At 52.2% G+C, this 12,302-nt stretch overlaps 2 protein-coding genes across 18 annotated transcripts in view; one reads left to right on the top strand and one right to left on the bottom strand.

Annotated features, from left to right (window-relative positions):
- Window positions 1-12,302, top strand: part of YIF1B (Yip1 interacting factor homolog B, membrane trafficking protein) — a 287,798-nt gene that overhangs the window by 51,102 nt on the left and 224,394 nt on the right. Inside the window, exon 1 of one of the 15 annotated variants that reach the window (XM_050769162.1) lies at window positions 5,681-5,684. The exons of 12 other annotated variants lie outside the window; for them this stretch is intronic. The gene's annotated coding sequence lies outside the window, so the exon portion shown is untranslated. 2 more of the 15 variants (XM_050769152.1, XM_050769185.1) reach the window with 2 other exon arrangements.
- RYR1 (ryanodine receptor 1) overlaps window positions 1-12,302 on the bottom strand; it is a 158,547-nt gene that overhangs the window by 119,420 nt on the left and 26,825 nt on the right. For all 3 annotated transcript variants that reach the window (XM_050768867.1, XM_050768868.1, XM_050768869.1), the window contains exons 20-27: window positions 11,485-11,701; window positions 8,543-8,647; window positions 8,220-8,323; window positions 7,360-7,443; window positions 5,696-6,003; window positions 4,312-4,514; window positions 2,498-2,672; window positions 2,125-2,333 (exon numbers count right to left, since the gene is read on the bottom strand). In XM_050768867.1, coding sequence (XP_050624824.1) covers window positions 2,125-2,333; window positions 2,498-2,672; window positions 4,312-4,514; window positions 5,696-6,003; window positions 7,360-7,443; window positions 8,220-8,323; window positions 8,543-8,647; window positions 11,485-11,701 — 1,405 coding nt within the window. The remainder of the gene's footprint in view (window positions 1-2,124; window positions 2,334-2,497; window positions 2,673-4,311; window positions 4,515-5,695; window positions 6,004-7,359; window positions 7,444-8,219; window positions 8,324-8,542; window positions 8,648-11,484; window positions 11,702-12,302) is intronic.

Here is a 12,302-nt window from a genome sequence, read left to right as displayed (position 1 = left end):
AATGTACTGGTGCAACCACGGTTCACTGCAGCCTCGAAATCCTGAGCTCAAACAATCCTCACACTTCAGCCTCCCAAGTAGCTGGGACCACAGGCACATACCACCATGCCCGAATAATTTTGTTTATTCTGTGTAGAGACAGGGTTTTGCTATGTTGCCCAGGCTGGTCTTGAATTCCCAGGCTCAAGTGATCCTCCCACCTTGGCCTCCCAAAGTGCTGAGATTATAGGCGTGAGCCACCGCATCCAAGCAGCCTTTGCTCTTTAGCGACAGTCTACTGACTGATCTCCCTCCTGTGATTTGCATTCAAAGTAACTAACAATGTCTCTGAGTTATTCTTTCATAGTAACCAATTTCCCAACTTAGCACACCACAGATCCGCTCTGCCTGTTCTTGAACTTTCTGTGAATGGAATCCCACAGCCCGTGCTGTCTTGTCTCTGGCTTGTTCTACTCGACATTATGTCTGAGATTCGTCCACATGGCTGTGTGTATTTCCATGTATTCATTCTCACTGCTGTGTAGCATGCTGTGCCTTGGGCTGGGGACATCTGGTAGTGGCAGGTGTCAGGAACTCCGCATCCACTCCGCAGTACTGCCCCGTCCCAGCCACCTCTAAGGTCCTTCTGACTGCACTCTCACCTCCTACAATCCACTGCCAATAGGGACCTTTCCAAAACTCAGACCTCAACTGGACGTTCCCATACTTAAAACTCGTTTTGCAGAGTCCTTTTGTTTTGTTTTTTTGTCTCCTTTTGTCTCGCTCTGTCGCCCAGGCTGGAGTGCAGTGATGCAATCTCAGCTCACTACAACCTCCACCTCCTGAGTTTTAAAAATTATTTATTAAAAAAAATTGTGGCCGGGCGAGGTGGCTCAAGCCTGTAATCCCAGCACTTTGGGAGGCCGAGACGGGCAGATCACGAGGTCAGGAGATCGAGACCATCCTGGCTAACACAGTGAAACCCCGTCTCTACTAAAAATACAAAAACTTAGCCGGGCGAGGTGGCAGGCGCCTGTAGTCCCAGCTACTCGGGAGGCTGAGGCAGGAGAATGGCGTGAACCCGGGAGGCGGAGCTTGCAGTGAGCTGAGATCCGGCCACTGCACTCCAGCCTGGGTGACAGAGCGAGACTCTGTCTCAAAAAAAAAAAAAAAAAAAAAAAAAAAAAAATTGTTTGTGAGATAGGGTCTTGCTCTGTCTCTTAGGCTGGAGTGCAGTGGTGTGAACACAGCTCACTGCAGCCTTTAACTTTTTTTTTTCTTTTTGAGATGGAGTTTGGCTCTCCTTGCCCAGGCTGGAGTGCAATGGCACGATCTTGGCTCACTGCAACCTCCGTCTCCCGTGTTCAAGCGAGTCTCCTGCCTCAGTTCCCTAAGTAGCTGGAATTACAGGCATGTGCCACCACATCTGGCTAATTCACTGCAGCCTTGACCTCTTGGAATCAAGCAATTCTCCAGTCTCAGCCTTCTGAGTAGCTGGGGCTATGTGTGCATACTACACACCTGGCTAATTTTTTTATTTTTTGTAGAGATGGGGTATCCCTTTGTTCTCAGACTTCTTCTTCTTTTTTTTTCTTGAGACAGTCTCGCTCTGTCACCTAGGCTGGAGTGCAATCGTGCGATCTTGGCTCACTGCAACTTCTGCCTCCTGGGTTCAAGCACGAGCCAACATGCCTGGCTAATTTTTGTATTTTTGGTAGAGACAGGGTTTCACCATGTTGCCTAGGCTGGTCCCGACCTCCAAAATCGTCCCTATGTTGCCAAGGCTGGTCTTGAACTCCTGGGCTCAAGGGATCCTCCCGCCTCAGCCCCCTTAAGTGCTGGGATTACAGGCATGAGCTACCGTGCCTAGACTTAATTTTTTTTTTATTTTTAGAGATGGAGTTTTGCTTGTTGCCCAGGCAGGGTTTCCCTTGTTTTATAGGTGAGGCACCTGGACCTCAGGAAGCTATGGTTTGCCAAAGTTGTACCCCGAGTCATACAGCCCGCGAGCCCATTACCCTGACACTCGCTTCCACGTGGTTTGTGTGCTAACATGGAGGGAAAAGAGAAACTCAAGGAAGAGCACTGTGGAAAGAAGGAGCTTTGGAGGCAGACGAGAAGGCATTGAGGGGGCTCAGTCCTTACCTCATAGTGAGGGTGTTCAAGGGGCACTGGCTCAAACTGGGGCAGGCCTTTGCTGAACCAGGTGGTGACTGGGCGCTGCATGTTGATGGCAAATGGCTCAAAGCCTTCCTGGAGGCCACAGATGGCAAAGAACCGCAGGGAGCTCACGTCCTGGCCCAGGTTCAGGTGACCCACCTGGCCAGGTCCCAAGCTGCAGACGGGCAGGAAGCCTGGTGGGAGCGGATGGATGGGCAGGGGTGAGGGCAGGTGGGCAGGGCAGGGGGAGCCGAGGGGAGGAGGTAGGGCTGGGAGAGCTGGAGCCAGAAGGGCAGTGCAAGGTCGGGAGAGACAGAGGAAAACAAGAAAGGGCACGTGAAGGGGTCTCAGCACTCACCGTCCCCAATCTCAATCTCCCGGAAGGCTGTTTCGGAGCCCGAGTCAGACATGAGGACCTCGCCATTGAGGGTGAAGATAATGGTGTTCTCTGTGAGGTCGATCATACAGCCAACGACATCGCCTGGCTGCCAGGGGCGCCCAAATGGTTCACTACCCAAGTGCCAGCGCTGGCCCTGTGAGGAGGGCCAGAGAAGACATGGTGTGGGGAGACACACAGAGAAATGGAGAGATAAGGAAGCAGGGAGGGAGAGATATATGAAGACAGACATTCGAAGTGTCAGGTTCAGGGCATGTGGTATGGAAGAGGGGTCACCCCACAGTGTCTCCATCTTTCCTCACATTTGCAACCATGATCACAGGAATTTTTTTCCCCACTCATCCCTTCTGCCTGGGTTCTCTGCTATTGCCATGGCTGGCATTATGCAGACCACCAAAGTGGTAGTGGGGGGCTGGAAGCAGCAGTAAGCAGAGGGATGGAAAGGAAAAACGAACCTATCAGTGTCTCCCATACAGATCCATATATGCTTATATCTGTGCACAAAATAGATGAGTGGCTAAGGAGACAGATGGATGGGTGAGAAGTTGAGTATATGACTGGACAGAAGAATGACTGGAAAGTTGAGAATCTACCTGGGTTGATGCAGAGAAAGAAGAAAGTCTAAGTAGGTGCAAGGATAGATAAATGGATGATGGACAGATGGAGGAAGGGAAGGATGGTTGTATAAATGGTTGTTGGATGGACAGACGGTTGTTGGATGGATGGATGGACAGTTGGCTGGAAGAATGGATGGATGGTTGGTTGGACAGATGAGGGATGAATGGATGATGGATGGATGGTTGAATGGATGGATGGATGCATGGTTGGCTGGTCAGTTGGATAGACAACAGATGGATGGATGGATGGATGGATGGATGGATGGATGAATGGATGATGGGACTATATGTGCATGCTACCTTGCCTGCCTAATTTTTTTTATTTTTTGTAGAGATGGTGTCTCCCTATGTTGGCTGGATGAATGGATGGTTGGTTATCTGGATGGATGGATGGATGGATGGCTGGATGGATGGATGGATGGATGGATGGTTGGATGGATGAATGGATGATGGATGGTTGGATGGATGGATGATGGATGGATGATGGATGGATGATGGATGAATGGATGGATGGATGATGGATGGATAGATGGTAGGATGGATGAATGGATGATGGATGGTTGGATGGATGGATGGATGATGGATGGTTGGATGGATGGATGGATGGTTGGTTATCTGGATGGATGGATGGATGATGGATGGATAGATGGTGGGATGGATGAATGGATGATGGATGGTTGGATGGATGGATGGATGATGGATGGTTGGATGGATGGATGATGGATGGTCGGATGGATGGATGATGGATGGATGGATGGATGATGGATGGATGATGGATGGATGGATGGATGGATGGATGGATGGATGGATGGATGGATGGATGGATGGATGGATGGATGGATGATGGATGGATGATGGATTGATGGATGGATGGATGGATGGATGGATGATGGATGGATGGCTGGATGGATGGATGAATGATGGATGGATGATGGATGGATGGATACATGGATGAATTGTTGGTTGGATAGATGGATGTCTGACAGATTGATGGATGGATGAATCATGGTTGAATGGATGAATGGATGGGTGGATGAGTGGTACAGTAGATGCAGGAAGTGGGGACAGAGTGAGGCACAGACAGAGGCAGGGCCAGAGTAGACAAGCTGTGGGAGAGACCACAGGACCTGGCAGAATGGTGCCTAGGGAGGTACCCACGCGGTGCCCATTGAAGACATAGGCCAGCTCATCAGCTCCCAGCTCTACATCAGGCCTCAGCTCGGGCCTCGCCCAGCCCACTCGCATCTCGCCTGTGGTGACTGCTTCAAACTCGAAGTACCAGCGGCCGCTCTGCACTGCATAGGATTTCTCTGCCCGGAAGATGCGCACCCGGTCCCAACGAGACTGGTTCTCCACCTGACCTATAAATGAGGCCAGGCAGAGTCAGAGGGGCTGGGTAGAAAGTGGATCCTAAGACATTGAGAAGTTGGTAGAAGAGACCAGGGACAGTAAGGGCTTTGGGGAACTGTTGGAAGAAGGTCAATTTCTTGGAGTTAGAGGAGAATTGGCGAACCTCAGAATAGTCAGAGAGAGGTAGGGACCTGTTGAGAGAGACCCCCATCTCTGTAGCAGTCAGAGTTCTCAGAGAACAGGGATACTGGCAGAGACATAGAAGGAAAAAGTCAAGTCAGTGAACTGGTCAGAGTTATGGTCTGGGGTTAAAGGTCAAGATTAGGGTTTATTAGAATCAAGGGTTGAGACCAGGATTGGAGGGTCAGGGCCAGGGTTATGGAAGGGATGGAAACTTGGGTTGGGGCCAAGAGTTGAGAAACTGAAGGTTGGGGACCATGGCCAGGGTTTGGGGTCAAGGCTGGGATTGGAAGCCAGTGATAGGTCAGGAGTCAGGTTAGGGGTAGGGATGACAGGCTCTCTAAGCCCTTGGTTGGGTGCCTCCATGTGGTAGCTACAGTTCAGAGATTAGTGATTAGGGGTCAAAGCTAGAGGTCAGGAGTCAGTGTCAAGGGTGGGGTTGGCACTCATTGGGTTCCTAGGCTGACAGCTCTGGGTTGCAGTCAGCCCAGGCAGGGCTGGAATCAGGTCAAGGGAAGTGGTTCCACCAGGTTCCGAGTTGGAACTGGGGTAAGGGTAAGAGTTTCAGGTAGAGGTCAGTCTGCTCGATGTGATAGACATAGTCCATTTGGGCCGGGCGAGGTGGCTCATTCCTGTAGTCCCAGCACTTTGGGAGGCCAAAGCAGGTGGATCACGAGGTCAGGAGATCGAGATCATCCTGGCTAACACGGTGAAACCCCGTCTCTACTAAAAATACAAAAAATTAGCCTGGCATGGTGGTGGGCACCTGTTGTCCCAGCTACTCGGGAGGCTGAGCCAGGAGAATGGCCTGAACCCAGGAGGTGGAGCTTGCAGTGAGCTGAGATCCGGCCACTGCACTCCAGCCTAGGCGACAGAGTGAGACTCCGTCTCAAAAAAAAAAAAAAAAGAGATATAGCTCATTTGGGGGTTGAGTGAAGTCAGAGATCAGGGGTCGGGGCTGGGGTCAGAGTTGGGGTAGGAGTTGCGGCCAGGGCCGGGGGTAAGCACTCACTGGGCTCCTGGTCAGGAGGCTCGATGTTGTAGCCGTAACCTAGGAGGGTGCGCACGGCCTGGCAGAGGCTGTCCCGGTTGCTGCGCTTGGTGGCCTCGTCCAGGAGGCGGTAGGGCACGAGCCGTGGGTTTCGGCGCGCGGGGATGTCCTGCACCGCACTGTAGCTCCAGCCCTGGCCCACACGGTCTCGGGCCCACACGTTGTGCCCATTTTCTGCCAGACGGTCCACCAGTGTCGTCTGCGCCGGCGTCAGCCGCACGTGGCTCAGGTCCAGCGGAGCCGGCTTGTACCCATTGCTCATCATATACCTGCAGGCATGGCAGGGACTCGGTGGGACAAGGTCCTCACGTCCACTTCTGGGCCCTGCACTGTACGGGATCCCTGACTGCTGACCCTTGTCCCAGCTTTGGCGTTTCCGGCCTTTGACCTAATGTTGCAGTTCTATGAAATTTTAGAATAAACTTTGAGATCCCTGGCTTCTGAGCCTAGGATCACGGGACCCTAGCAAGGGCTTTGATATCAATGGCCTCTGGCCCCCTTTGTCTTGACTTTGGGACCCCTATCTCTAACCCTGGAACTCTCTCGGACCTCTCACCCTTAACTTTGAGGTTTTTCCTTTTTTTTTTTTTTTTTGAGACGGAGTTTCACTCTTGTTGCCCAAGCTGGAGTGCAATGGCATGATCTTGGCTCACTGCAACCTCCACCTCCTGGGTTCAAGCGATTCTCCTGCCTCAGCCTCCTGAGTAGCGGGGATTACAGGCATGTAATGAGCCACCACGCCTGGCTCATTTTGTATTTTTCGTAAAGAGTGGGTTTCACCATGTTGGTCAGGCTGGTCTCGAACTCCCGATCTCAGGTGATCTGCCCACCTCAGGCTCTCAAAGGGCTGGCATTACAGGCGTGAGCGACTGTGCCCAGCTATTTTTGTTTTTTGAGGTTCTTGTCTCGTGCTGTCACCCAGGCTGGAGTGTAGTGGTGCAGTCATGGCTCACTGCAGCCTCAAACTCCTGGGCTCAAGCAATTCTCCCAGCTCAAGCTCCCAAGTTGCTGGAACTACAGGCATGTCCCACCACCAAGCCCTGCTAATTTTTAAATTTTTTGCAGAGGGGTCTCGCCAGGTTGCCCAGGCTGGTCTTGAACTGGGCTCAAGTGTTCTTCTTGCCTCAACCTCCCAAAGTGCTGGGATTACAGGTGTAAGCCACCTCATCCAGCCCACTTTGAGTTTTCTTACTCTGATCCCAGGCCTCATCACCCCCAAACCCCTGGGTTTGGAGTCCTTGACCTCTGAACTCAAGACCTGTAACTGCTCATCTATAATTTCAGGATCCCTTACTTATACAACTCCAACAACCTCCAGATTATCATTGGCCCCTTACCCCTTACGTGGACATGTGACCTCTGCTCTCATTTTCCCTGATTCTGGGCAGATCCTGACCCTGGATCCTCGATTCACACCCTCTGTCTCTCTTGGAGTTCCTAACTCCTCAATCCTGGACATTCCCCTCTGACCACAGAGACTTGACCCTGTGACCTTTGCCCTAACCCAAGGCTCCTTTCTCTCTAACCTCAACTTCCCCACAAGATCCCTCAATCTCCCTAGCCCTTAGTACGGCATCCCCAGCCCCCAGTCCATCCCCAGACAGGACCTGGCCGCCCACACTCACGTCTTGGGGAGTTTTGTCTTCTTCAGGTTGTCCTCCGCCTTCTCATCCGCCATACCCACGTGGCAGCCCAGAGCCAGCAGAGTCCTGGGGGTGGGGGAGCCGGGGCAACAGGTCACACCCCTCGGAGCTCTCTGCTCCCATCTCCTCCCAAGGCCTCAGGGTCTCCAGCTCCCTCTGCCTCTGCTGCTTCAGTGTCTGGGATGCTCTGGCCCTGTCTCTCTTGATCCTGGCCTCAGGCTTCGTGACTTCCGTCTTTCCCTGCATCTTTGTCTGTATAACTGACCATGTCTGTCTTTTCCTGTCTGCTGTTTCTCATGTTTCTTCCTGCATCCCTCTCTCTTTCCATCCCTGCCTTTTCTTTCTCTCTCGTTCTGCCTCTGTCTCTTTCTTGCTCTCCGTTTGCATCTTTTTTTGTTTTTTTTTTTGTTTTTTTTTTGAAACCGAGTCTCTCTGTCGCCCAGGCTAGAGTGCAGTAGTGTGATCTCAGTTCACTGCAATCTCTGCCTCCTGGGTTCAAGCGATTCTGCTGCCTCAGCCTCCCGAGTACCTGGGATTACAGGTATGCACCACCACGCCCGGCTAATATTTGTATTTTTAGTAGAGATGCGGTTTCACCATGTTGGCCAGGCTGGTCTCAAACTCCTGACCTCAAGTGATCCACCCACCTCGGCTTCCCAAAATGCTAGGATTACAGGTGTGAGCCACCATGCCCGGCCACTCCCCGTTTGTTTCTGTCTCACAATCCCTGTCCCATCCATCCTTCTCTCTCTCAGTCTCTACCTCCTGCCCCGGCTCTCCATGCCTCCCTCTCTCACTGCACCAGTGGCCGGCCCCAGCCCCCCGCTCCTCTGGGCCCTCACTTGAGCGTCTCCCCCGACATCTGCAGGTTGTAGTTCCTCTCGGGCTCTGGAAGGCTGTGGAAGTCCACAAGACACGGGTGCAGCCTCTTGTTGTCATCCCGAACCTGAAGAAAACGCGGGGTCAACTCCTCAGCCTCCCCTTTTCTCCCCACTCTCCGCATGCCCAGACCGTGACCCCTGACCTCCAACCCTAGTTGTGCCACCCTCAGTCCAAGGACCCCCTGGTGCCCTGCGGTCCTTCCCTCCTCCCCGCCAGTGAGCCGTTCTCCCTCCTGGCACCACAAGTCTAGCCGGCCTCCCGCAGGCTGCAGGCAGCGCCTCACCGGGCCATAGGTCCAGCCTTGCTCAATGCGGGTCAGCGCCCAGAGCTCGTGGATGTTCTCCGCCAGCTTCTCCCGAATGCGCTCCAGATGGGGTGGCAGGACGATCTAAGGGCACAGGGACGTTCTTGAGATCCCCAAGATCCCTCTACCCTCCTCCATCATAACCCCTCTTCCCAAGGACACCTGTGAGCCCTGGAAGGCTCGTCTAGCACCCCCTTTCCCGCCGTCCCGCAGCCCTGCTCCCCATCCCTCGCCTTGATTCCAGGGTTGACACTCAGATGGGTGAGGGCTTAGCATCCTCAGAATTAAGGAATTATCCGGGGCCAGCCGTGGTGGCTCACGTCTGTAATCCAAGCACTTTGGGAGGCTAAGGTGGGGGCAGATTGCCTGAGGTCAGGAGTTCAAGACCAGTCTGGGCAACATGGTGAAACCCCTTCTCTTCTAAAAATACAAATCTAAACAATTTTTTACTATTTAAAAATTGAAACAATTTTTTAAAAGGAGTGAGAGCGGTGGGGAGCTGCCCTAGAAGCTGGGAACCTCGTTGTTTAACAGATGGAGAAACGGAGTACAGAGAGGCAAAGGATTCCGTCAGGGCAGAATCGCAGTCTCAGGGAGTCCTCACCACTGCCCCTCAAAGAAAAGGTGGCTCACACCTGTGATCCCAGAACTTTGAGAGACCGAAGCAGGAGGATCACTTGAGTCCAGGAGTTTGAGACCAGCCTAGGCAACATAGTGAGACCCCGTCTCTACTAAAAATTAAAAGTTAGCTGAGGTGATGACCCACGACTGTAGTCCCAGCTACTTGGGAGGCTGAGATGGGAGGGTCTCTTGAGCCCGGGGATTCAAGGCTGCAGTGAGGCATGTAGGGACACGCTTGGAGGGAAAGTGGGCCATGAGGGGCCTGGGATAGAAGATATGCCCAAAAAAATCATAGTGGATAGGACCACAGGCTTCAGAATCGGACCGCCTGGGTTCAGATCTGCTGTGTGAATTGCATAGATTACTTAGCGTTTCTGGGCTTTGCTTTCCTCAACTGTAATTTGGGGGCAATAACAGTCCTTTCTTTCTTTCTTTTTTTGAGCAGAGTCTCGCTCTGTCGCCCAGGCTGGAGTGCAAAGGTGCAATCTCGGCTCACTGCAACCTCCACCTCCCGGGTTCAAGTGATTCTGCTGCCTCAGCCTCCTGAATAGCTGAGATTACAGGTGCACGCCACCATGCCTGGCTCATTTTTGTATTTTCAGTAGAGATGGGGTTTCACCATGTTGGCCAGGCTGGTCTTGAACTCCTGACTTCAGGTGATCTGCCCACCTCAGCCTCCCAAAATGCTGAGATTACAGGCGTGAGTCAACACACCCAGCCTCTCTCTCTTTCTTTCTCTTTCTTTGTCTCTCTCTCTTTCTTTTTCTTTGTCTCTCTTTCTTTCTTTTTCTTTCTTTCTTTCTCTTTCTCTCTCTCTCTCTTCCTTCCTTTTTTTTTTTCAGGGTTATGCTCTGTTACCCAGGCTGGAGTGCAGTGGTACAGTCATAGCTCACTGCCTCACTGCAGCTTCGAAACCCCGGGCTCAAGAGACCCTCCCATCTCAGCCTCCCAAGTAGCTGGGACTACAGTTGTGAATCATCGCCTCAGTTAACTTTTAATTTTTAGTAGAGACGGAGTCTCACTATGTTGCCTAGGCTGGTCCCAAACTCCTGGACTCAAGCAATCCTCCTGTCTTGGCCTCTCAAAGTTCTGGGATCACAGGTGTGAGCCACCTTTTCTTTTTTTTCTTTCTTTTTTTTTTTTTTTTGAGACAGAGTCTCTCTCTGTCGCCCAGGCTGGAGTGCAGTGGCCGGATCTCGGCTCACTGCAAGCTCCGCCTCCCGGGTTCACGCCATTCTCCTGCCTCAGCCTCCCGAGTAGCTGGGACTACAGGCGCCCGCCACCGCGCCCAGCTAGTTTTTTGTATTTTTTAGTAGAGACGGGGTTTCACCGTGTTAGCCAGGATGGTCTTGATCTCCTGACCTCGTGATCCACCCGTCTCGGCCTCCCAAAGTGCTGGGATTACAGGCTTGAGCCACCGCGCCCGGCTGTGAGCCACCTTTTCTTTGAGGGGCAGTGGTGAGGACTCCCTGAGACTGCAATTCTGCACTGACAGAATCCTTTGCCTCCCTGTGCTGGGTTTCTCCATCTGTTAAACAACAACGTTCCCAGCTTCTAGGGCAGCTCCCCAACGCTCTTACTCCTTTTAAAAAATTGTTTAAATTTTTAAATATTAAAACTTTTTTTCTGTAAAGACGGGGTCTCACTTTGTTACTCAGACTAGTCTCAAAATTTTGGGCAAGTGCGAGGCCCCCATTTCGGCTTTCCAAAATGTTGGTTGTTTTTGTTTGTTTATTTGTTTTGAGATGGAGTCTCATTCAGTTTCTCAGGCTGGAGTGTAGTGGCGTGCTCTTGGCTCTTTGTAACCTCTGCCTCCCAGGTTCAAGCAATTCTCTTGCCTCAGCCTCCAGAGTAGCTGGGATTACAGGCACTTGCCACCATGCTAATTTTTGTTTTTTGTTTTGTTTTGTTTTGAGATGGAGTTTCACTCTTGTTGCCCAGGCTGGAGTGCAGTGGCATGATCTCGGCTCACTGCAACCTCCATCTCCCAGGTTCAAGTGACTCTCCTGCCTCAGCCTCCTGAGTAGCTGAGATTACAGGCACCCACCACCACGCCCAGCTAATTTTTTGTATTTTTAGTAGAGATAGGGTTTCACCATGTTGGCCAGGCTGGTCTTGAACTCCTGACCTCAGGTGATCCGCCTGCCTCAGCCTCCCAAAGTGCTGGGATTACAGGCATAAGCCACCGTGCCTGGCCACCCAAAGTGCTGGGATTATAGGCGTGAACGATGGCACCCAGCCCTCTCCTGACTCCTAAGAGACCCTGCCTCACCAGAAAACGTTTGCAGGGCAGGCAGTACCTGAACGGTGTCCACAGGGCAGGGCACAAAGTCGGTGTGTGAGAGGCAGCGACTGGGGCCCACCAGGTGAGGCCCCCGGGGCCCCTCCCGTCGATACTCCTTGATGGGTTCAAGATGGAGTCGCTCTCGAGGGAGCACAGCCTCATGGCATGGGGCATAGCCAGGTGGGGGCAGGAACTTGAATTCGCCATGGCGGCCACCAAGGAGGAATCGCACCCTGGGGAAGGACAATGTGGATCATTGAGGGGAGGTATCACAGAGGGGACACTCTGTGGTCAGTGGGGGACATGGAAGCAGTCCTGGGATCAGTGGAAAGTTCTGGGGAGACCTGAGGTCACCGGGCAGTCATAGTCTCCTGGAGATCATTTAGAAATCATACAAGAAAGTCTAGAGTCAAAGGAATATCATAAGGGAATTAAGAGCCAGGGAGTTCAGAGTGGGAGGGTCTGCGGTTAATCCAGAAGAGTTCAAATGACTGCAAGGTCATGGAACAGTCCTTCAGAGGAGACCCCAGGTCAACAGAGCATTCAGGGACATTGGAAGGTTTGGGGACATCAAGAAGAAGGTCACTGAGAAGTCACTGAGCATCTGTTATAATTATGAGATAAACGCAAACACCACTGAATGGACATTCAGAGAGCTTGGGGTGATTGGGAAAGGACTGGCTTATTGAGGCAACTTTGGAATAACTGGGGTTATTTGGGAGCAGGGTCACTGGGCAAGTCTGGGTCTATTGAAAGGTCATTGGGAGCTGCTGGCATTGTTAAGAGATTATTGAGAGAGCCTGGTGTCATTGGAAGAGTCTGAGGTCATTAGGG

The sequence above is a fragment of the Macaca thibetana genome, chromosome 19, assembly GCF_024542745.1.
Source record: "Macaca thibetana thibetana isolate TM-01 chromosome 19, ASM2454274v1, whole genome shotgun sequence".
NCBI classification, from domain to species: domain Eukaryota; kingdom Metazoa; phylum Chordata; class Mammalia; order Primates; family Cercopithecidae; genus Macaca; species Macaca thibetana.
The sequence above is the reverse complement of the archived record's forward strand: the minus strand, read 5'-3'. Positions and strand labels throughout refer to the sequence as shown.